The 22,834-nt window shown below is 42.3% G+C and overlaps 1 protein-coding gene across 1 annotated transcript; it reads right to left on the reverse strand.

The window, feature by feature from the left end:
- On the reverse strand, positions 1 to 9,342 carry aoc2 (amine oxidase copper containing 2). Its single transcript, XM_071546965.1, has 5 exons — positions 7,770 to 9,342; positions 3,957 to 4,075; positions 2,514 to 2,680; positions 2,023 to 2,155; positions 1 to 437 (listed from the first exon to the last, which is right to left on the reverse strand). The coding sequence occupies exons 1-5, from the start codon at positions 9,340 to 9,342 to the stop codon at positions 156 to 158; spliced, it is 2,274 nt and encodes a 757-aa protein (XP_071403066.1). The 3' UTR covers positions 1 to 155.
- Between the last annotated feature and the right edge of the window lie 13,492 nt (positions 9,343 to 22,834).

Here is a 22,834-nt window from a genome sequence, read left to right on the forward strand (position 1 = left end):
TTTTTCTTGTGTAATACTGAATATTTTTCAGCCCCTAGGCCTCCTCTGATAACCAAATGAAACGACCTGAAAAGGGAAAATCATTCTTTGGTTGAACTGTTAAGGGGTCACGTGCCAAAAGTTTGAGAACCACTGTGCTGGATCAATCAGAATAGTTAATCGAACTTCATGACCCCCTCAAAGCCGTTGTAGGTGAAGGGGTCCAGTACGGGGCTGCAGGTCTCTTGAGCCAGGCAGGCCATCCTGTTGTTTTCGCAGCTCTGCTCCTTCCCCGGGGCGATGTACACGGCGTCAGGAGAGTGGACGGACGGGTCCTCGTCGAAGTAGTTGTGGGGCCGCAGGATGACCCCGCCCCCGTTGCCCACGGTTACCGTGTTGGGGATGTCCTCGGCGTGGGGGATGTGGAGGAAGCCCGTGGTCACCCAGGCGACCAGGTCCTGAGAGGGGAACAAGGGCACAGAATGTAAACATAACGCAAACTTGATTGTGTGTGAACGATCCAATACAACATTATACCATACCACACCATACCACACCATGTCATGTCATTTCATATATCATACCATGTAATGTCATGTCATGTATCATACCATGTCATGTCATACCATATACCACGTCAAGTCATGTTATTTCATGTCATATCATATATCATACTATGTAATTTCATGTCATGTCATGTATCATACCATGTCATGTCATGACATATACCATGTAATGTCATACTATACCATGTCATGCCATGTAATTTCATGTCATATACCATGTCATGTGATGTGATGTCAAACATATCATACCATGTAATGTCATGTCATTTCATGTCATATCATATATCATACCATGTAATGTCATGTCATGTATCATACCATGTCATGTCATATACCATTTCATGTCATGTCATACTATACCATGTCATGCCATGTCATTTCATGTCATATACCATGTCATTGCATACTATACCATGTCATGTCATGTCATGCCATATCATTTATCATACCATGTCATGTGATGTAATGTGATGTCATGTCATATCATACCATGTAATGTCATTTCATGTCATATACCATGTCATTGCAAACCATGTCATTGCAAACCATGTCATGCCATGTCATGTCATGCCATATCATATATCATACCATGTCATGTGATGTCATGTGATGTCATATCATATATCATACCATGTCATGTCATACCATGTCATGTCATGTCTTGTCATACCATACCATGCCATGTTACATCATGTCATACCATATCATGTCATGTCATGTCATACCATACCATGTCATGTTACATCATGTCATACTATATCATGCCATACCATACCACGTCATGTCATGTCATGTCATGTCATGTCATGTCATGTACCATTTACTGTCCTGAGGTGAATTCAGTTTGCAAGGTCAGCTCACATAATGTGTATCATATAGACCTCATATACAACATTGGGAAATAACGAAAATAATTTTTTTTTAGTAGGACTAGCATTTTAGGAGGTAGCTAGTCTCTGTATACTGTAGTTCTGTAATGAGCTTGGTGTGCACACTTAAATGACCTGACTTTGATCCGATTTTAATGACAGGATTCAGTCCCAAGGACACAGTTTCAAAGATTGGAGCTAACTAGCTGAGGTTCAGGAGCAGGGCCATGCATCAACTCCACGTCTTCCGGCCTTAACCTATATATGTCTACCTGCCCTGCACCCCTGTTTGTCCTCGTTCTTCCGTGCCCCTTCCACCCTCCCTCGCTTCTCTCTCCCTCTCTCTCTCTAATCTCTAATAGGGTCCTCAAGGGGTCTGCTGACCCGGGAGCAACAGCGGATTCTTCTCCGAAAACCTAACATAATTACTGAATAAACCTTCAAATCGCATTCTATTGATAGCGTGATCGTTGCTCGTGAATCATGCAAACTCCTATACCTAAACCATGTCTGTAAAATGTCAAGTTCACATACATGCTTGTTTGTAGGGACTGTTATTTTAAATGTAGAGTTCATCTCAACACACACACACATACACACACACACACCTCATCTACGATACTTTCGTTGTCTTGGATGTAATTGCTGAAGTCGACGGCTGGAGTCCAGATGTTGTTTTGGCTGAACAGACTGCTGCTGGTCTGCTCCAAGTCCTTATGCTTAGTGATGGCCACTTTATACCTGGAGGGAGGGAGAGAGAAAGAGAGAGAGAGAGAGAGAGAGAGAGAGAGAAGGTAGAGGAGAGAGGGTTAGGGAGAGAGACAAAGAGAGCCAGAGAAGAGAGGGTAGAAGAGAAACAGGAGAGAGAGACAGAAAGAGAGAGATACAAGACAGGGTTGGGGGGAGAGAGAGAGAGAGAGAGAGAGAGAGGGAGAAAGCAAGAAAAAGGAGGGAATAACAGAAACAGTGGAGAAAGACAGAGACGGAAGTGTAGTCTCATAAAGCCGCACTAGGCATTTTTGCACAAAATCTTCCACGATATATTGATCTTTGACTTTGCAGCTTGTAACCAGAAAGTGAAGACTCCTGTCCTACTCACCTGGCCCAGGACATGGCCCTCTCCTCGGGCTGGCTCTCAGGGAGGTGGTCCCCGGTGAAGCTGAAGACCTGGAGCCGGTAGGAGCGCTGGTGGCCCCAGCGGTTGGTCTGGTTGCTGGCGATGTGGAGGTAGCGAGGAGTCTTGGTGCCGTAACGCAGAGCTGCCTCCTGTGGGGTGAAGAGTGTTAGATTGGACATCCATTTATTTTCAGCTCAGCAATCAAGATTCAAGAGTTCGTTTATTGACCCCTAGAGGAAACTTATTTTGGATACATACTGCTGCGTAAAGAAATGACACAAATAACTAATTTACAACAACAGTAAATGTTTGCAGATTATGGGTCAGGGTGAAGTGTTTGTATTTAGGTTTTTTCTCCACTAAGGTGTGAAAAGTGCATTTTAAGGTGTTTGAGGTATATTTCCAACAGTTTAAAGAGTAACTAAACCCCAAACCCAAATTTGTGATCAAGCATGACACCTAATGGTGAAAAGTAGGGTACTGCACTGGCCTTCTGCTATTGGCTGGTCTGAGAGTCTCACAAAAACCTGACATTGACTGACAACGGAAGGTTTGTCAACTGTCATTTCGCTCCTGTCGTGAAAACGAAAGTGAAATTTAAAATTCCACAATTTGCTCCAAACTTTGACCAACTGTGGAATTGTCTTTTGATGTCGATATCAAGAACAAACAAATATGTCCATTAATGTTTTTACTTGGACACTGGATAATTGGAAAAATAAGACCATAAGTGTCTGATTTGTTTTTAGACAAAGGTTAGAAGAAATGAATACTATAATACTTATAACACATTATAATGCCATCATAATGCATTATAAGTATAGTTATAATCATGCAATCAACATTATAAACACATTACTTACAATCTGTCATAAAGCTTTTTCATTACCACTTAAATGAAAAAGCTTTGATTATGAGTAATGTTATAAAACATTATAACTGTCTATGCATGATTATAACTATACTTATAATACATTATGATGGCATTATAATGTGTTATAAGTATGATTATAATGTATTATAGACACTGGCTTCATAGAAAGTGTTACCAAAAAGGTTAATACATTTCTAAACCTATTTATTCAATCTATTTATTTATTATTATAACCCATAATATCATATTACAATCCATAAACCAGTGCAAGGTTTTCAATACTTTTCAGTACTACCCCCCTTCCCCTCCCCCCCTCTGGCTTGAATCTGCGCCCCACTCGGGCCACCCCCCTGCTCAAAAAAATCCCGGATCCGGCCCTGCTTGAATCTAGCTCATGACTTTTGCTGCACACTATTTGTACTTTCTCTGTCCGTTTTTTCCCCGTCACGGTACTAAATGCTGTGTAATAAAGCAGGGACAATCTTTTAAGAGTTTGTTAAAAAAACAAAAAAAACAAAACAAAAACAAAACAACAACATTAAAAAGTGCACCTGTTCTGTTTTGAGCTGTTTCTCCACCAGCTGAGGGATCATGGCGTAGCGTTCAGGCATCCAGGGCAGCGACACATTGACAAACTCCATGTCTTTGGTCTGGAATACATTCTTCAGTCCTGGAGAGGAGTCAAAAACACAGAAAAAAAAAATAAATCCTCTGTCATTTAGGGACACTGAACACATGCGGTATTGGTTTCGTTGCAGTTTCCAGGCCAAAAAAAAACAAGTCGCTCAGTCCTGGAACTAGTGAAATGTTTCAACAAGCCTGTTTTTGATTGTTTCTGTGGATTCATGTCATGTTAGCTAGTAATTGTTTCTATCATCATTTTCAATAAATTACCTCAAAACTAGGGCTGCAAGATTATGGCTGTTTATTTTGCTACATACTGTTTTATGAATAGCCCCAGATCTAAAAAAAAAAAGCCCCGGATCTATTCATCTGTCATTCCGATCATGCATTAAAACCCTCGAAAATAATATGATAGTACATTTTGGGTCCTCTGTGTGTCATTCAAGCAGCAGATCTACTTCACACTACTTGGGACGCGTGCATTTTGTGTGAGTGTGAGAGAGAGAAAGAGAGAGAGAGAGAGAGAGAACTTGATAGAGCAACAAGAGCACAACAGAGGAAGGGATTGGCCTGTAGCTGGCATCCGATGGTGTTGCTGTGTTGTGTGACTGTCAGCCCATATGGAATAATGAGCCTTGATGACTATTTAGCCCCTATGGGATGGAATAGTGCATTAACGGTTTGCTTTTGTATAATCTGATATTGGTTGGTGTGTTCAAATAATTGGTTAAGTCTATGTATAAAATAAATTGATAAATGACATGTGTTTCTGATCTAATCATCACATCACAAAAATGAGAGATTTGGTTAGATTTTGGTTGGCATATGCCTTTTTATGAGCAGGACAGGAGAGATGAGAAGAGAAGAGGAGGAGAGAGCAGAGGAGAGGAGGAGTGCGACGGACAGATGAGACACAAAAAAGAGCTACTGGAGAGGTGAAGAAGAGGAGAGGATCAGATAGACAAGACACAGAGTTAACACAGTTTGTCACAGACAGTTCGACTAGGGTTGGTCAATTTTCAAAATTGAACAAAGCATTGGCAGCAAACAATCTAGCACAGTGGTTCTCAACGTGGGGTCCGGGGACCACCAGGGGTCCTTGAGGGGGTTCCAGGGGGTCCCAATTGATGAATTGTTAAACTTCAGCATTATTTCATTTACAAGAAGTTAACACAATTAGAGAATGTAGAAGAATGTTTCTCTGTTATCTCTCTACCTACAATACAGATAGACATGGAATTCTGGACAAAATCATATCTAACAATAAAATTGTTCTCAGATCAAATGGGGGTCTGTGGTCCTAATATGGACTAAACTAGGGGTCCTTGATATGAAAAAGGTTGAGAATCACTGATATGACTGCTTCATCAACGTCAAGGCTCTTATTTTTTCTTAGGGTTTTACTCCTGCTGCTGAAAATAAAAATAATAACCAAGTTGAATGAGAACTCGGATTGCACTCATTTTGTTTATATTGATTTCATGTTGTGAAAGCTAGCCTACGCACCTGACCGGAACCTTTTGGTAGAGCACAGTGTCTCACATCTTATTTTCATTTTACTCTGAAATAACATGAAAATGGTGCAATCATCGGGTGAAAATCTAAAGATTTCTGGGCTGAATTTTGCTGCATTTTTCCACTTTATATCAACATCTGAACTATTTTCAGCTACAGTGGCCGCTCTAAATGAAATGAAATGTTTCACGATGTAGCATGGTATATAACATGAATATAATATAGCTATGTAAAGCCATTTGAGACATGCTTGGAACATGTCGGTTTGCCACTGTATGCTTTATTAATCATATTTTCTCATATATTAACTCAAAACTCCTACTTTCAACCTCAAACGACACTATTAAATCAGAACTGAAACCAAATGATGGTTGCGAAAGCGAATGTGAAAAATGTGTTTGTGTGCTGTGTATAGTGTGGGCTGTGGCTGAAAACTGTATGATACAATTTATAGCAAGAATTCCCTTCTCCAGCTATTTCCCCCTGTTGCTTCTGCCTTCCTCTCAGAACAGTATGGTCAATCAATTAACTTGAATAGGTATTCCAGATAAGTATGAATCATCAAAACATATTTCACATCCTTGTTCATTTAACCCAAATAGACCATTGCAATCAAATGACTAGAGAACATAATGTGAAGGCTATCGGACAGGCATCCATTATCGGACACAGTGACTCTTTACTTTTTCTATATATGGAATGGAATATATGGATACGAATATGGGTCCCTGCCATTCAGTTGTTTCTTCTTCTGGTGTTTTTGACTTAGATTGACTGAGCCACCCACTTTGCACTCATCCAGTTACACTTTCAGCCAGTTACAGGTATCCACAGCCAGTTAGACTTCTACTCTCAACCGCCAAACAGATCAGCTAGAACAATGGTTGTCAACGTGGGGTCCGGGGACCACCGGGGAGTCCCTGAGGGGGTTCCAGAGGGTCCCCGGCAAACTGATGAATTGTTAAACTTCAGTCATGGAGTTCTGGACAAAATCATATCTGACAGTAAAAATATTCTCCGATTTGGGTCGGAGAGACAAAATCTCATCAAATGGGGGTCTGTGGCTCTAATGTGGATTAGATTAGAGTCCTTGATATGAAAAAAGGTTGAGAATCACTGACCTAGAACAGAGCAAGGTGACAAGATGACAGAATGTTACTCAGCAACATTGGTTGAGTGACTGATTCTTTTTTCCAGTGTCATGCAAAACTCATCCATACATCACGCTGTGACTTGTGCAGAACAAACTGGACTTCTGTACTCAGCCATTTCGTGTCATATTCAATCTCAAAATGTTCTCTCTCTTAAAGAAGGCGGGGTGAGGTAATTCCATTTGTTTAAGATGCAGTTTTTCTAGAAACGAGTGTCAACATTTGGACACAAAGGAGTACTACCGAGAAAATCCCACTTGTTTCCAGGAGGGTTCTTGAAACGAGTTGATTTGCGTCGCCTCACTTTAATCGTGGCTTTCATCATAATCTAAGAAGAAGAAAGCAGCAGAAATGGAAGCCCCCTTTTGCTATGAAGCACACTTCTCGTCTTATAACACAACAGACAGCATTCCCTAGATGCTTTAGGGATTGGAACAAGCCACTTTAGGCCACTTCCACTAATAAATTCACCAAAACATTCCTCCCAATAAAAGCCCTGTGGTTATGCCTCCAATGCTGTTAAAGCAGTTTACTTTTTTTTTGATGTTTGCTATTTCCAGTCAAGAGCTTCATTCCAACACACTGTGGTAGGGCTGCACAATTAATTATCCATAATTATATAGTCACAGTTTTTGCATGTACATTTGACCATTTGCTGTAGTTAACAATAGCCAGGATGTTGATACAAGATGCAAAAAGTGCAGCAAATGAATTTTGTTCATTGCATCATGACGTCAAATATAATCGTGATCACAATATCTAGCAGAATAATTTTGATTATGATTTTAGCCATCATTTTTTCAGTGCAAACAAGTGTTGATTTTTCAGTGAAAATTATTTAGAATTGATTGGATAGATTGAAATTCATGGAGCTGATATTACTCTAGGGTGACTGTTCAAAACTATCTAATAGAGTTCAATTAACTGTGGATTTATATATACACTGGAGTTTGCTGTGATGGTTTTTCTTTTATTATTATTATTATTGTTAGTACCCCTTCAAAATAAAAGTGTGGCTGTACTTTGGCCCTGTATAGAGGAACAACCTGCTTTGAATGGAGGCCCACTACTCACCCAACACGTCCAGGTCCACTTTGAAGTTGATGAAGTGGGTGTGGATGTTCCCCAGGACGTTTTCCGCCACCTGGTGTCCGTGTTTCAGACTGCCGGCCACCAGGTAGGAGGAGGAGATGTAGCCGGTGGCGTGCACCTTGGCCTCCACCGAGCCGCTCTGGTAGAAGATGAAATCCCACATGTAGTCGTAGTTCCCTATGGCCGTGATCGTCCTGAACACCAGGGCGCTGTTGACCATCCCGCCGTAACTGTTGTGGAAGAAGTCGGCGAAGTGCCTCCGCAGAGGCTGGCCCGTGTTGTGCTCGAAGACGCAGATGGAGTTCTTGAATCTGACCGGGGCTTGGACGTCGATATACCGGTAGGTGTCGATGTAGGTGGCGTCGTAGGGGCAGTCCACCCCGCGGACCAGCTCGTGCGCAAAGCGCCCTATCCCGATGCTGGAGTCCAGGAACTTGGTCAGGATCATGCCGGGCGTCACCGAGCCGTACACCGACATGGCCTCCTGCACGCTCAGCTCGTAGGCGATCCTCTCCCCCTTGAAGCGCACGTCAAACACCCGCATGCCCGTGAGCGAGCTCAGCCCGAAGGCGAAGCTCCAGTCCAGGTACAGGACGTGGTTGTCCTGGACGCTGAAGCGCTTCCCCTCCGCGTAGTACTGCTGCGGGCTGAGCTGCAGGGGCTTGCGCTGCGGTTTGAGCGAGCCGTAGTCGCGCGTCGCCTTGTACACGATCTTCTTCACGGCCTCCGTCTCGTATCTCTGCCTCAGGTCCTCCACCGAGTCGAAGTACTGGCCGTTATAAAGCAGCCGCTCCACCCTCCACTCGGACGCGTTGACGCTCTGGTGGTCGACCAGCACCTCGAAGCCCACCGGGTGGATGTACATGCCGGCCAAATCCCTGAAGAAAGAGATCCAGGTTTTTCTGTCCCCGGACCGGACCCCGCGCGGCATCTGCTCGAACGCGTTCAGCTCCTTGTCCTTGTCCACGTCGAAGCTCTCTTTCATGAGCTTGCCGAGCTTGGAGAAGACCTCGTCGTCGAGGAACATGAAAAGCAACGCGTACTCCCCGATGGTGACCGTGCGCGCGTTGATGGGGAGCTCCGTCTTGTACCGCTCCACCGTGACATCTCTGTAGCCGGTCGGGTTGGGGAGAGGACCCACCACGTACTCCTTGATGTGGCCCCTGGCGCCGTGGAACACCACCGCCGTCGCCTCTCTCACCGGCTTGGAGATTCTCCCCTCCAAGTAGCCCAGCGCGTCCGCTTTCTTGGGCAAGGAGAGGTCTATCAGGAATAAGAAGTTCTGCGAGGGCCCGGTGAGTTGGTGCGCGGATATATCCAGGTCTTTCTGCTTGAGCATGAAGTCGCGGACCTGCAGGTACTCGTCCCGGGTGAGGTCGGCGAACACCCGGCTGCGCTCGTCGTGCTTCCCCTGCAGGGGATGGAGACGGTGGCCGGAGCATTTGGGCGGCCTGCCGGAGCGGATGCTGATCAGGACGATGTTGAGGATGACGGAGACGAGGACGAAGAGGATGAGCGCCCATTTGAGTAGAGAGTTCATCCTCTGGGCTACCATTACGCGCGGAGCCGGAGAAGAGAGGAGAGGGAGGAGAGTTTCGGGCAGCTGCGGCGGCGGAATGAGCCCCGAGGCGCCAAGTGAGCGCACAGGCGATTTTGGGAAGAGGAGGCACACCCCGAATGTTCCCGGTTTCCCACCCCGCCCGCAAGCCTCCCACAAGCCTGAACTCCTCACCAGTGTTTCAGTCCACAGTTACGCAATCGTCGGGATTTCGTCCAACCTCGTTCTGGATACACGCCAACATGTTGTGTTTTACGCACACGGTTTAGTTCCACTGGGACGTGCTGAGAGCCGATCCTATTTGTAATAATAATGTCATGTCATGTCATATAATATCATGCCATATCATACACTGAAAAAAACAGTTTTACAAAATCATAATGTGTTATTTACTCATAGAAGTTATGTTTCTACTTTTTACACATATGCAATCAATTACAATTAATTCAATCCAAAGCAAATCATTTGTGGTGATTGAACACATTTCAATCATATGGAATCAATGTACACAATTTTTTCAGTGTATCATATCATATCATATCATATCATATCATATCATATCAAGCAAAGAAGACCAGCAGCAAAAAAAAACAAACAGTCGCAGACATTAGGATGGGGGTGGAATATGGGGAAAGGGTGTGTGTGTGTGTGTGTGTGTGTGTGTGTGTGTGTGTGTGTGTGTGTGTGTGTGTGTGTGTGTGTGTGTGTGTGTGTGTGTGGGGGGTTATATCAGGTTATAACAGTGTTATCCATGAAGAGATATTAAAAAAAATAAAGACATACTTTTGCATCAACAGTAAACATTCTCAAGTAAAAAAATATTATTCCCATGGACAACTGGTCAAATGCTTCAAAAGTAATAAATAGCATCATCAGTAGTGGAAAAGGATGTTACTGCTCTGTGTGTGTGTGTGTGTGTGTGTCCCGAATAAAATCAAAAGATTTCTGTCAATCTCACTCTTTATGCTGACACACACACACACACACACACACGCAGCAGAAGGTGCAGACTGCAGGCCCAACAATAGACGGGACGGGGGGGGGCTGCTGCTGTTGTTTCTTCCAGGTCTTGTCAGGTCACAGAGGAAAGGAACTTAATCTTGATTGACCCGCTGTGGCCCCCCCTCTGCTTCCCGGTGGCCTGGTGGGAGCTGTTTCCCCCCCCCCCCCCCCCCCGATTAGGCGCTTGGCCAGCATTCTCTCCGACATTTTGATGTATCTGATAGCCGCAGGGGTTTGGTAGACTCCCCTCCGACACTCTTGATGTATGTGGACAGCCCACAGGTTTTAGGCAAGGCGGAGGGAAAGACCTCTGGAGGAAAAGGAGGAGCAGGCACGCCGCACACGCTCCGCAGGGTTATAGATGGCCTTAAAAGGAGACGCTCTGAGGTACATTTGGATGAAGGGAATATTGAACTGAAAAGAGGTTTTTTTCATGGGCAAAGAACAATACAGGAATTCCTTTTTGTATACTTCTGTTCTAGGCTGCAATGGCACAGTTTCCCTTTGTGGATCGATAGTTTGTTTTGTCTTGTCTCATACCAAACCATACTATTCTATACTATACCATACCATACAATACCATACCAAACTATACCATACTATACCATACTATACTATACTATTCTATACTATACCATACAATACCATACCAAACTATACCATACTATACCATACTATACTATACTATTCTATACTATACCATACCATACAATACCATACCATACAATACCATACTATACCATACTATACTATACTATTCTATACCATACCAAACTATACCATACCATACCATACCATACCATACCATACCATACTATACTATTCTATACTATACCATACCATACAATACCATACCAAACCATAGCACACCATACTATTCTATACTATACCATACTATACAATACCATACTATACTATACCATACCAAACTATACCATACTATACCATACTATACTATTCTATACTATACCATACCATACTATACCATACTATACGATTCTATACTATACCATACCATACTATACTATACAACACTATGTCAAACCATACTATATTATACCACACTATTCCATACCATACATACCATACCATACTATACCATACTATACCACACTATACCATACTATACCATATCATACCATAACATACTATGCCATACTATACCATACCATACTACTGTATACCATACTATACCATACCATACACACACAAACTACCAGTCCATGGTCTACATTCCAGTGTAAAACCTCTGATTTCCATGGTCAAACTTTCTAAGTTTATGGAAAACAGTTCCTATCCTATCAGGTGATACAGTCCATGCATTTTTTTTAAGTTCCGCAACATAGAGTCTATAGGAAGATCGCCGCACACTTGACTAGTATCATATGCTATGGTGCTAGAGGTCAAAAAACAACAAAGTGGAAGAGCAAAACTTCTGCACACATTTTCTCTTCCAGTTTAAGTTACGCAATTCATGGACCTCAGGGTTCATGGAAATCAGCACAGAATGCTACACACAAACAGTGTAAGTGAAAACATTAAAAACACCAAATTTGAGTCACAAGGGTTTGTAATAGCCGCAGTGCCATGTCGCACTTGAAAATAAGGGCAAATTTCTCCCTTGGCTGGAATGTGTGTGTATTCATTTTAATACACAAAAATGTGCCAATTCTGGGGTCAGTGCACTTTTTTTGATTTAAAGACAGCATATTAGACAGCATATTAGCATATTATAAAAGTTATGAACAACATACAAATACACAAATTGAAAGCGACAAACATTATAGACCCATAGTTGGGTCACATGCTTATTATACTAATGTGTGTAGATGTGTTTCTGTGGGCAAACATACACAATGCCAGGGGTGGATAAAGTACTGAGATCTTTTACTTAAGTAAAAGTAGCAATACAACAATGTAAAGATACTCCATTACAAGTAAAAGTCCTGCATTCAAAATCTTACTTAAGTAAAAGTACATAAGTATTGGCAGCAAAATGTACTTAGAGTATCAAAGTAAACATACTCAATATGCAAACTGTCCCCATTTAGAGAGTTATATTTTTCATAAATTATTGGAATTGGAAATTAATACTGATTTATTGACATACATGTAAGCAGCAGTTTAAAGTTGTCAACGTGAAGCTAATCTTAACAATTTAGCTATTCTTTTGGGTAGTCTAATCTATAACAATGCTATTTTATAGTTATTTTATAAAGATGATCAAATGTTTTAAATATAAAATATTGATCTGAAAAGTAACTAGTAACTGTAGCTGTGAAATAAATGTAATGGAGTAAAAATACAATATTTCCCTCTAAAATGTAGTGGAGTATAAGTACAAAGTAGCATAAAATGGAAATACTCAAGTAAAGTACAAGTACCTCAAAATTGAGTAAATGTACTTAGTTACTTTCCACCACTGCTCAATGCTTTGGTGTTGAAATCAAACCAAAATGTCAACGAAAACTGCAATTCACACCAACGTGAAAAGCCAACGATTCGCTAAAACCGTTCGTGTCCGGTCCTGCCGGTTCCTATTAAGACCAAACACTCCAGCTGCCGATTCCACGTGTTTAACTCGTTACGACGCCCACATTCAAAAATCAAATGGAGACCAGCGGATTCTGCCTGTGCTGACACGCTGCAAGCATTCGTAACACACAAGTGGGAGATATCGGAAACCGAGAAAAAAAACACTCCCAAATGTCCTGCTTGTAATCGCCACCGGGAGGCTGATGACATGAACGGGACACACGCTTCAGGAAGAAGGGGAGCGACTAATCAGTGAAAGCAGCAGCTGTATTGTTTTGGACTGGATTTAAACCTGCAGGACTGGACTCAGAGGAAACACTGATGAAAACCACTTTCTTGCCAAGGCTTTTCACAGGATGGGGACTTTGGCAAACGTCCACCTGCGCAATTTCATAAACTGAAGATGAATCGAACCGAACTCTTTCACCATTGCGGGACTTGACGAAACCGGACGTGACAGGAGTATCTCAGGTCTTCTTTCTCACCGCGCTCCCACATGTTGTGTAACGGCTCTTGGCAGGGGGGCCCGGCCTCTTCGATTGGCCCGCGATGCCAGGCGACCCGAGAACGACCCTCTCTGGTTGGCTGTCGTAAATATTTAAAAGAACGCTGAGAGGAAGAAGAGGGCTGTTAGGTCGGTCTCAAATACACAAATGCACACCCACACACACACACACATACCAAACTTAATTTAGCCATGTTTACAGACAGTTAGATAGATAACTGCTCTGCTTCTCAGGGACTCGGTGCTTTACACACTTACACACACACACACACACACACACACACACACACGCACATGTCTGCTCCCACTTAAGCTTTATAAATGGCTGTTTAGATTGACCCTGCGGTCTCCATACATTCCATGTTTTTCTTTCCTGGAACAGACTCCCAGACTCAGCCTCAGCAGCAGGTGGTCAACTCATCTCAAGTCTCTCCCACTGCTGAGAACGTGTTATATGTTATGGTTTTTTTTTTTTTTTGGTCTTGTTTTCTCATGCATTCAGTTGTGGTCGCATAGTCTGGTTTAGCGTCAACTCAAGTCCCGACCCAACCTGCGCCGGACGTCCCTCAGAACTCAAATTCCGGAAATCCCGACCCGCCTGGTCTCTCAACATAGAGGCTCAGAAGCCATAAAACTGACCTTTTAGTAATAAAAAGTTGTGAGTGGATTTTGTTATTTGGCCTGTGCATTCCTAGATTTAAAAAAAAAAATGTAATTAAGTCAAAAAGCTGGAAAAGCTGTTACTTTACCAATCTCCACACAAAATTGCCAGAGTTACTGGCTTATCAATTAAAATGAGGCTACTTACCATTTAGTTTTGGAGCTGCAACAAGTTCTCCTTTTCTCACTTGTTAGATAATGCTAGTCACCCACTGTCACTCAACACAGTGTATGATGAAGCGCTGGTATGGAAGCATAATGCATTCACTTGAGAAAAAAAAAAAAGTGCCCTGTTTTCCTGAATTAACGAGATAATTATCTCAGAATTCTGAGAAAAGTTTTGATGGAAAAAAAAATTCTGCTCTGTTTTCCTGAATTAACGAGATAATTATCTCAGAATTCTGAGAAAAGTTTTGATGGAAAAAAAAATTCTGCTCTGTTTTTCCTGAAGTAACGAGATACCTCAAAATCCTGCGAGAAGCTCTCACCTGCATGGAGTAGCCTACGATTGCGATACCATCTATATTACTTAAAGACACAAGTATCTCCCAATGTTTCAAACCAAAAGCAAAATACAACTGGATTAAACTAAACAGGCGGGACATGTTTTTTTTTTTTTTTAGAATTCTGATAAAAGTTTTCATGGGAAAAAAAATTCTGCTCTGTTTTTCTGAAATAACGAGATATCTCAAAATCCCAAGAGAAGCTCTCATTCCTACTTGAGAGCTCGATTTCATGGAAGCAAACATGTCCCGCCTGTTTAGTTTAATCCAGTTGTATTTTGCTTTTGGTTTGAAACATTGGGAGATACTCGTGTCTTTAAGTAATATAGATGGTATCGCAACCGTAGGCTACTCCATGCAGGTGAGAGCTTCTCGCAGGATTTTGAGGTATCTCGTTACTTCAGGAAAAACAGAGCAGAATTTTTTTTCCCATCAAAACTTTTCTCAGAATTCTGAGATAATTATCTCGTTAATTCAGGAAAAACAGAGCAGAATTTTTTTTTTCTCAAGTGAATGCATTACGCTTCCGTACGCTGGAGCCAATGATCTACCAGGGACACATGGAGGATTTTGGTGTCTGTGTTCCCATCATTTAACAGCTAGGTTCACCAATGGGCCAATCTACAAAAAACTTCTCTTTACTTTACTTTGTACTGAAGAGGATTAGGGCCACATGTGAAAAAATAATTTGAGTTCTGATTAATCTCAGAATTCTGAGATGAGACTTCTGTAGTTTTGCCTGCTATCAACCACTAGAAATAAATAACAGCACTATAACATTAGCTTTACAAAAGTAACATTTGCTACATTCGTTCTATATTCTGTGGCTGAATATTTTCCTGTAAATGGAAAAGAGATGACATAATGACTGAAAGAAAGAAACAAAGTAAACATGGCTGAGGACAGGAACTTCATTCCAGAGATTCCTCCGCCTATCTCTTGATCTGATAACCAAGTCTCGCCTCCCATCCTCCCTCCCATTCATCTTCCTACTCCTCCTCGCCTCTCCCTGTATTATCTCCTTCTCCTGCCTTTCTTTCTTAACTGCACTTTATGGAACATATAACATTCCACCTTACATAATGAAAATGCAATTAGTGACCCCAATGCAAAAATAAAGCAGGGGTTCAAATCAAAAGAGGAACATACAATAAACAGAGAAGAAAGTAAAAAAAAAAAGAACAAAAGAAATAGTTAGGATGACACTATCCTCTCTAAAGCTTATCTCTATTCTCAATAGAGCCTCCTCCCTATCTTTCTGTCTGTTTTTTTAAAGTGGGTTTTACACAGAAATGTATGATGAGAGAACAAAGAAAACATGCAAAGAGGTTAGAGCAACAGCAATCTTAAAACCACAACTGAGCGAAAAGAAAGATCTATCGCCTACAAGAATATACATATAATAATATATATCTGTTCTTCTTGTGTTGTATATTTCCCATTTTATTTTTCACTTTTATGCTGCAAAGTTGCTATAAGCCTAGTTACAAGCATTTCATTGTGTGTTGTACTGCACATATGACAATAAAAATACTTTGACAAAATACAAAACAGACACCAGAACAAAACAGGCAGCAAAGACACAGACGCATCGAGTTACAACAAATGACAATGTAATGGAGAAGTGTGTGTGTGTGTGTGTGTGTGTGTTGTGTAAGGCTTTCTGAGAGCGAGAGAGCAAGGAATGACATCCAACAAAGGTTGTGTACCAGATTCGTACACACTCCTCCATCCTCTCCTTTTACAGAGCAGATCGCTGCATCTGTCTTTCCTCCAGACGAGTTTTCCACTTCAACCTCCTGACAGCGCTTCTGCTCATTCATGTCAGCTCATTGAGTTCATTTCCATCTATAGATCCATTTTGGAAAATTATTATCCCTTATTTGAATATTTATTATTAGCGATTACTTCTAAAAGTACTATATACACTGGATGTGAGGCATTATAATTACCGTAAATAAATGAGGAGATTAGCAGCCTCTAGTGGCCTCTACATTTTTTACATTGTGAGCCACCGGGTCAGATTTGGAGGGAAATCTGCTGGATTGCTTTATGGCAGAAAACAGGTAGAGGGCGCTGTTCTTCTAGAGCAAACAGAGCTAAAGCTTCTGTTTCTGGCAATGGCAGATGGAGGAAGGAGTGAAAGGCCGATGGAAAAATCACTTTTAACATGTTTATCCTCTTCAGTAAAGCAACAGAAGAATTAGAATCAACACTGAAGTGAGCTAGAGACTACCAATCATCTCGTCCGTGGTCTCTTTTGTTTTTGACAATTTGACAATGATATAATGATGTTTAAAAGTCACTTTCACTTAACTTACCTTCCCATAAACGGTACGATAACGTCTTCTCATTATGTGCCGTCAATCATTTTGTAAGAGAAGTGACACCCAGCTGCATAAAAGGACACACTGGCACATTGGATGGCACAGCTAAGAAAAATAATTATAAAAGTGATGAAAGCCTGTTGCTGCCATCCAAAGACATGGCAGGCATCTGTTACACACACACAAAGACACACACACTCTTATCAATTAGCTGACCCCTTTCCCCACTAATCACAGGACAGAAATGTGACCCGCTGACCCGTTCAGAGCATTGACTGAACGGGTTATCATCTGTTTATCTTGGGATTGTCCAAACTGAATAAGTAGAGTTTTTTGCTCGGTAAAGGCCTGCAGTCACCTTTATCAACTACAACACCTTATTTGGTCTTAGGAGTAGTGACCAAAGAAGGGTCAACACTTGGTATGTATCCCACAATTCATTGTATGTACACAGAAATTGTCTCCTATATGTGGCCACAATCACAGTTAGAGAAAAATGTAAATCCTAAGTGTAAACTCTGAACATATATGAGGAGCTAGCTAGTTGATAAGCTGACTAGGTGATGAGTAGTCTAGCTCGTTTAATACTATTTGGGTTATTTCAGTGGTTCAAAAGCATCTACAGCCACCTTGACATTTGATTTATCAACTGACACAATGAATTAAACCGATCCCATTCGTTTTTTTGAGTTTACGTTTGGGACCACCAGGAGTCCTTGAGGGGGTTCCAAGGGGGTCCTCAGCAAACTGATGAATTGTTAAACTTCAACATTATTTCATTTAACACAATTAGAGAATGTAGAAGAATGGCTGTTTTGATCATAGTTTCACTGTTATCTCTCTATACCTTCAATATGGATAGTCATGGAAATCTGGACAAAATCATATCTAACAATAAAATATATTCTCAGATTTGGATCCAAGAGACAAAATCTCATCTAATGGGGGTCCGTGGCTCTAATGTGGACTAAATTAGGGTCCTTGATATGAAAAAGGTTGAGAATCACTGATGTAGAGTGTATGAGTGACATGAGTCACCCAACCCTTTCCCCAGGCTGACTGTACTGTTGGCCACTGAACAGTTGGGTGTTAAATGTCTTGCTCAAGGGCAGGATCTGATGGAATGAACTCATATCTTGAAAGAAAAAGTGCTCAAAGAACAAGCCGTCTGAATCCTTATGCTGATCATTTTGTCTCAGAAAAAGGTGATACAAATAATATTCTGAGTGAATTTCACCCTGAGGCCCAGGCTGTGGCTGTCAGGCCTGAACAAACAGCAGTAACACAAACCGACATCAGACCAGTAATACGAAGTACTCAAGCACAAATGACACAAGTAGTTCATGATGCTCCACAAACAGGAAGTCAATCCTATCTGAACCTAGCACGCAGCGACAACACCCAGAATGATATTGTGAATATCATGCAACGACAGAATGATATCACTGCATTGTTGGTTCAGCAAAATTTTGCATCTGCTCTGCCAGTGAGAAATATTCCTGTGTTTGACGGTGACCCTCTTCAGTTTCAATCCTTCATTAGAGCTTTTGAAAATTGTATAGAAGGAAAAACCAACAACTTGAGTGACTGCTTGACATTCTTGGAGCAGTACACCAGGGGTCAGCCAAGAGACCTTGTGAAGAGTTGTCAGCATCTACCCCCTGGTCAGGGATACCAAAGAGCTAAATCCCTTCTTGCTGAACATTTTGGCAATGAGCACAAAATTGCTTCTGCTTACATGGACAAAATTCTTAACTGGCCCCTCATTAAAGTAGAGGATGTTAAAGCACTGCAATCATTTTCTCTGTTTCTTCGAGGTTGCTCCAATTTGACACAGCAAATCATGTACATGAAGGAGTTGGACATGCCATCCAACCTCAGAAACATTGTGATGAAACTTCCTTACAAGCTAAGGGAAAAATGGAGAAATGTTGCATGTGATCTGCAGGAGCAAAGGGGATGCAGAGCAGTGTTCACTGACCTTGTAACCTTTGTTGAGAAACAAGTCAAAGTTGCCTCTGACCCACTTTTTGGTAATATTCAGGATCTACAACCTCCCAGCCACAGTAAAGCCTCCAATGCTAGTCATGCAAAGCAAAGGAGAAATGGAAGCACTTTTGCCACCAGTGTCACCACAGTGACAGAAAGAAATAAAATCTACACGGACAATAAGATCAAGTCCTCTTCTGCCCAAAGCAACCTCAAATGCTGTTTATTTTGCCAACAAAACAGTCACTCACTGGATAAATGCTCACACTTTAAGTTGAAGATGCAACGGGACAAGATAAATTTCATAAAGGAAAATGGAATTTGTTTTGGTTGCTTAAAAGTTGGTCATACAAGCAAAGACTGTAGGAGTCGTTTGGATTGTAGTGTATGTCACCAGAAGCACCCGTCAGTCCTTCACATCGAGGAGAAGGATATAAGTACATTCTTCAAAGAAGCACAGGAATCTGTGAGCCTTCCACTGAGTGTTTCACCTGGACAGTCTCAGACATGTGGTCATATAGGGGCCGGTGATGAGGACAATGTTGTTTTCTCCATTGTTGCAGTTCAGGTTAAAAGCCAGATAAGTAATAAAGTTGTGCAGACATATGCATTTTTGGATCCTGGGAGTTCAGGTACATTCTGCACTGTCAACTTGGCAAAGAGACTGGGCCTAAGAGGCAAACCAGCCAACATTTTATTGAGAACGATGGGCCAAAAGAAGATTGTGAGCACCACCGTACTGTCTGGTTTGGAAGTGTCTGGCATGGATATGAACGATTTTATTGAGTTGCCTAACACCATAACTCAAAGGACTATGCCAGTGTCAAGGTTGAACATTCCACGACAGGAGGATGTTGCAAAATGGTCTTACCTGAGAAACATAAAGCTTCATGATGTGGATGCAGAGGTTGATTTGCTCATTGGAACTGATGCAGCAAAAGTGATGGAACCTTGGGAGCTGATCAACAGCCAAGGTGAAGGACCATACGCAGTCCGAACAAGAGTCGGCTGGGTAATCAACGGACCACTTCGTGGTGGGGACAGCAATGGAGTCAAGACTGGCTGCTCTGTTGTTACAACCAATCGTATTTCTGTGGAACATCTGGAAGAGATGCTCATCAAACAATATAATCATGATTTTAATGAAAAAACATCAGAGGAGCAATTGGAAATGTCAAGAGAGGACATTAAATTCATGAAGACTGTGAGAAGTACAACAGAACTGAAAAATGGACATTACTGCATTGACTTACCTTTCAGAGAAGAAGACCCTGTCTTACCAAATAATCGCTGTGTCGCAGAACAGCGGCTCCAAGGCTTGAAGAGGAAATTTGATAGGAACATCAAGTATAAGGAGGAGTACATCTCATTTGTCAGTGATATGTTGGTCCAAGGCTATGCTGAAATAGTACCCACTGATCAGCTGGAACAAGATGATGGTAAAGTGTGGTACATTCCCCATCACGGAGTACATCACCCCACCAAAGGAAAGCTAAGGGTTGTGTTCGACTGTGGAGCCACATATAAAGGAACGTCACTAAACCGCCAGCTTTTGCAGGGCCCAGATTTCACCAACTCCCTTATTGGGGTCCTCATTCGGTTCAGGAAAGAACCTGTTGCAGTCATGGCCGATATCCATGCCATGTTTTATCAGGTACGGGTGCCTGATAAACATGTGAACTTCCTTCGCTTTCTTTGGTGGCCTCATGGCAACACTGACCAAGAACCAGCGGAGTATTGAATGAGGGCACACTTGTTTGGAGCTGTATCGTCCCCAAGTTGTGCCAATTATGCCTTGAGGAGAACTGCAGAGGACAATGCATCTGATTTTCCTCCTGAAGTGATCAGCACAGTCAACCATAACTTTTATGTGGATGACTGCCTGAAGTCCACAGCCTCAGAGGGAGATGCAATTCAAATTGTAAAGGACTTGACTGCGCTCTGTGACAAAGGCGGATTCAGTCTCCAAAAATGGGTGACGAACAGCCGTTCTGTGTTGATGTCAATTCCAGTTGACATCAGAGCAACAGAGATGAAAGAACTAGATTTGGACACGGACCAGCTTCCCGTGGAAAGAGCGCTTGGACTGCAATGGTGTGTTGAATCTGACAAGTTCAAGTTCAAGGCTTCAGGAACGGCCATAGACCAGGAGAGGTATTTTGTCTGTGGTCAGCTCATTGTACGATCCATTAGGATTTTTGGCCCCCTTTATCATGTCAGCCAAGTTAATGTTGCAGGAGCTCTGCAGAAGAAACCTGAGGTGGGATGAACAAATTTCCCCCTCCTTCTCCAAACAATGGTCTGATTGGCTGAGTGACCTCCAAAAAATTAGTGGATTCAAGGTGGATCGCTGCATTAAACTCCAGGGCTTTGGAACATCCATAACAGCACGTATTCATCATTTTTCTGATGCCAGCCAAGTTGGTTATGGTGCGGTGTCTTACCTGAGACTGGAAGATGGTGATGACGTGCATGTTTCATTTCTTGTGGGAAAAGCCAGAGTTGCACCCCTGAAGCAAATCACCATTCCTCGTCTGGAGCTCACAGCAGCAGTTCTCGCTGTCCGACTGGATGGAATGCTTCAAAAGGAGCTACAGTGGCAGCTGGAGAAGTCAGTGTTTTGGACCGATAGCACAACTGTCCTCAAGTATATATGCAATGAAAAAAGACGCTTCCATACCTTCGTTGCCAACAGAGTCTCTGTTATTAGAGAAGCCACAGATGTTGACCAGTGGAAGTATGTGGGCTCCAAGGTCAATCCTGCAGATGAAGCATCTCGTGGATTGAGAGCTGAGGAATTTCTCACACACGGAAAATGGATTGAAGGCCCAGAGTTCCTCTATTTTTCAGAGAAGGAGTGGCCTATATCTGACATGGATCCAGCTGTGATTCCCGCTGATGACCCAGCTGCTGCTGCTGTATGCCATTGTCAAGCACTTGCAAGATCCCACAGACCACCTCATCAACTACTTCTCATCTTGGAGGAAACTCAAAACGTCTGTTGCCTGGTTTCTCAAGCTTAAAAAGGTTCTTTTGCTTCTGAGCCAAAAGAGAAAAGAACTTAAAGCTATGGAGAGTGACAAGGACGCAGGAGTCAAAGGTTCTGTTGAACAGAAACTTCGGAGCTTCAAAGCCACACTTGGAGGAAAAAGTTGGACTCCAGAAAGTTGTGATGAAGCAGAAAAGGCAATAATTCGTTTTGTTCAGAAACACAGGTTCAAGAGTGAAATTGCCTCACTAAAACATGGCTCAGATAACGTCTCCAAGGACAGTCCACTGTACAAGCTAGATCCTATACTGGAGGATGACATTCTAAGAGTTGGTGGTCGCTTGCATAAGTCAGCATTACCATCAGAAACCAAGCATCCTGTTATCCTTTCAAAAGACCTGCATGTTTCCCAGCTTATTTTACGTCATATCCATCAACAACTAGGACATGCTGGTAGAAACCACATGTTGTACAGACTTCGCCAGAGATATTGGATAATTAATGCCAACTCTGCTGCAAGAAAGACAATTACAGAATGCATGGTGTGTAGACGTTACAGAGGAAAACTTGGAGAGCAGAAGATGGCAGACTTACCTGAGGAGAGGGTTATGCCAGACAAGGCTCCTTTCACAGATGTGGGAGTTGATTATTTTGGCCCCATGGAGGTTAAAAGAGGAAGAAGCCTTCTAAAAAGGTATGGAGTGCTTTTCACCTGTCTGACCAGTCGTGCTGTACATCTGGAAGTGGCACATTCCCTTGATACGGACTCTTGCATTAATGCTGTGCGGAGATTTATTTGTAGAAGAGGTCCTGTGTCAAGTTTAAGGTCTGACAATGGCACGAATTTCGTTGGAGCAAACAAAGAGTTAAAGCGAAGCCTTGCTGCTTTGAATGATGTGAAAATCCAGGGTGCCTTGATTCAAGATGGGATTAAGTGGAGCTTTAACACGCCAGCGGCCTCACATCAAGGTGGCATTTG

The sequence above is a fragment of the Centroberyx affinis genome, unplaced genomic scaffold (assembly GCF_046629955.1).
Source record: "Centroberyx affinis isolate AG114_WGS23_722 - 3 ecotype Tasmania unplaced genomic scaffold, CSIRO-AGI_Caff_v1 ptg005558l_1, whole genome shotgun sequence".
Taxonomy (NCBI): Eukaryota; Metazoa; Chordata; class Actinopteri; order Beryciformes; family Berycidae; genus Centroberyx; species Centroberyx affinis.

Excerpts from the sequence above, each read along its gene's own strand:
- aoc2 (XM_071546965.1), bottom strand. The coding sequence starts at position 9,342 with ATGGTAGCCCAGAGGATGAACTCTCTACTCAAATGGGCGCTCATCCTC. Across the intron at positions 4,076-7,769 it reads AGTGGACCTGGACGTGTTGG|GACTGAAGAATGTATTCCAG; the intron begins GTGAGTAGTGGG and ends ACTCCTCTCCAG. Across the intron at positions 2,156-2,513 it reads AGGGCCATGTCCTGGGCCAG|GTATAAAGTGGCCATCACTA; the intron begins GTGAGTAGGACA and ends CCCTCCCTCCAG.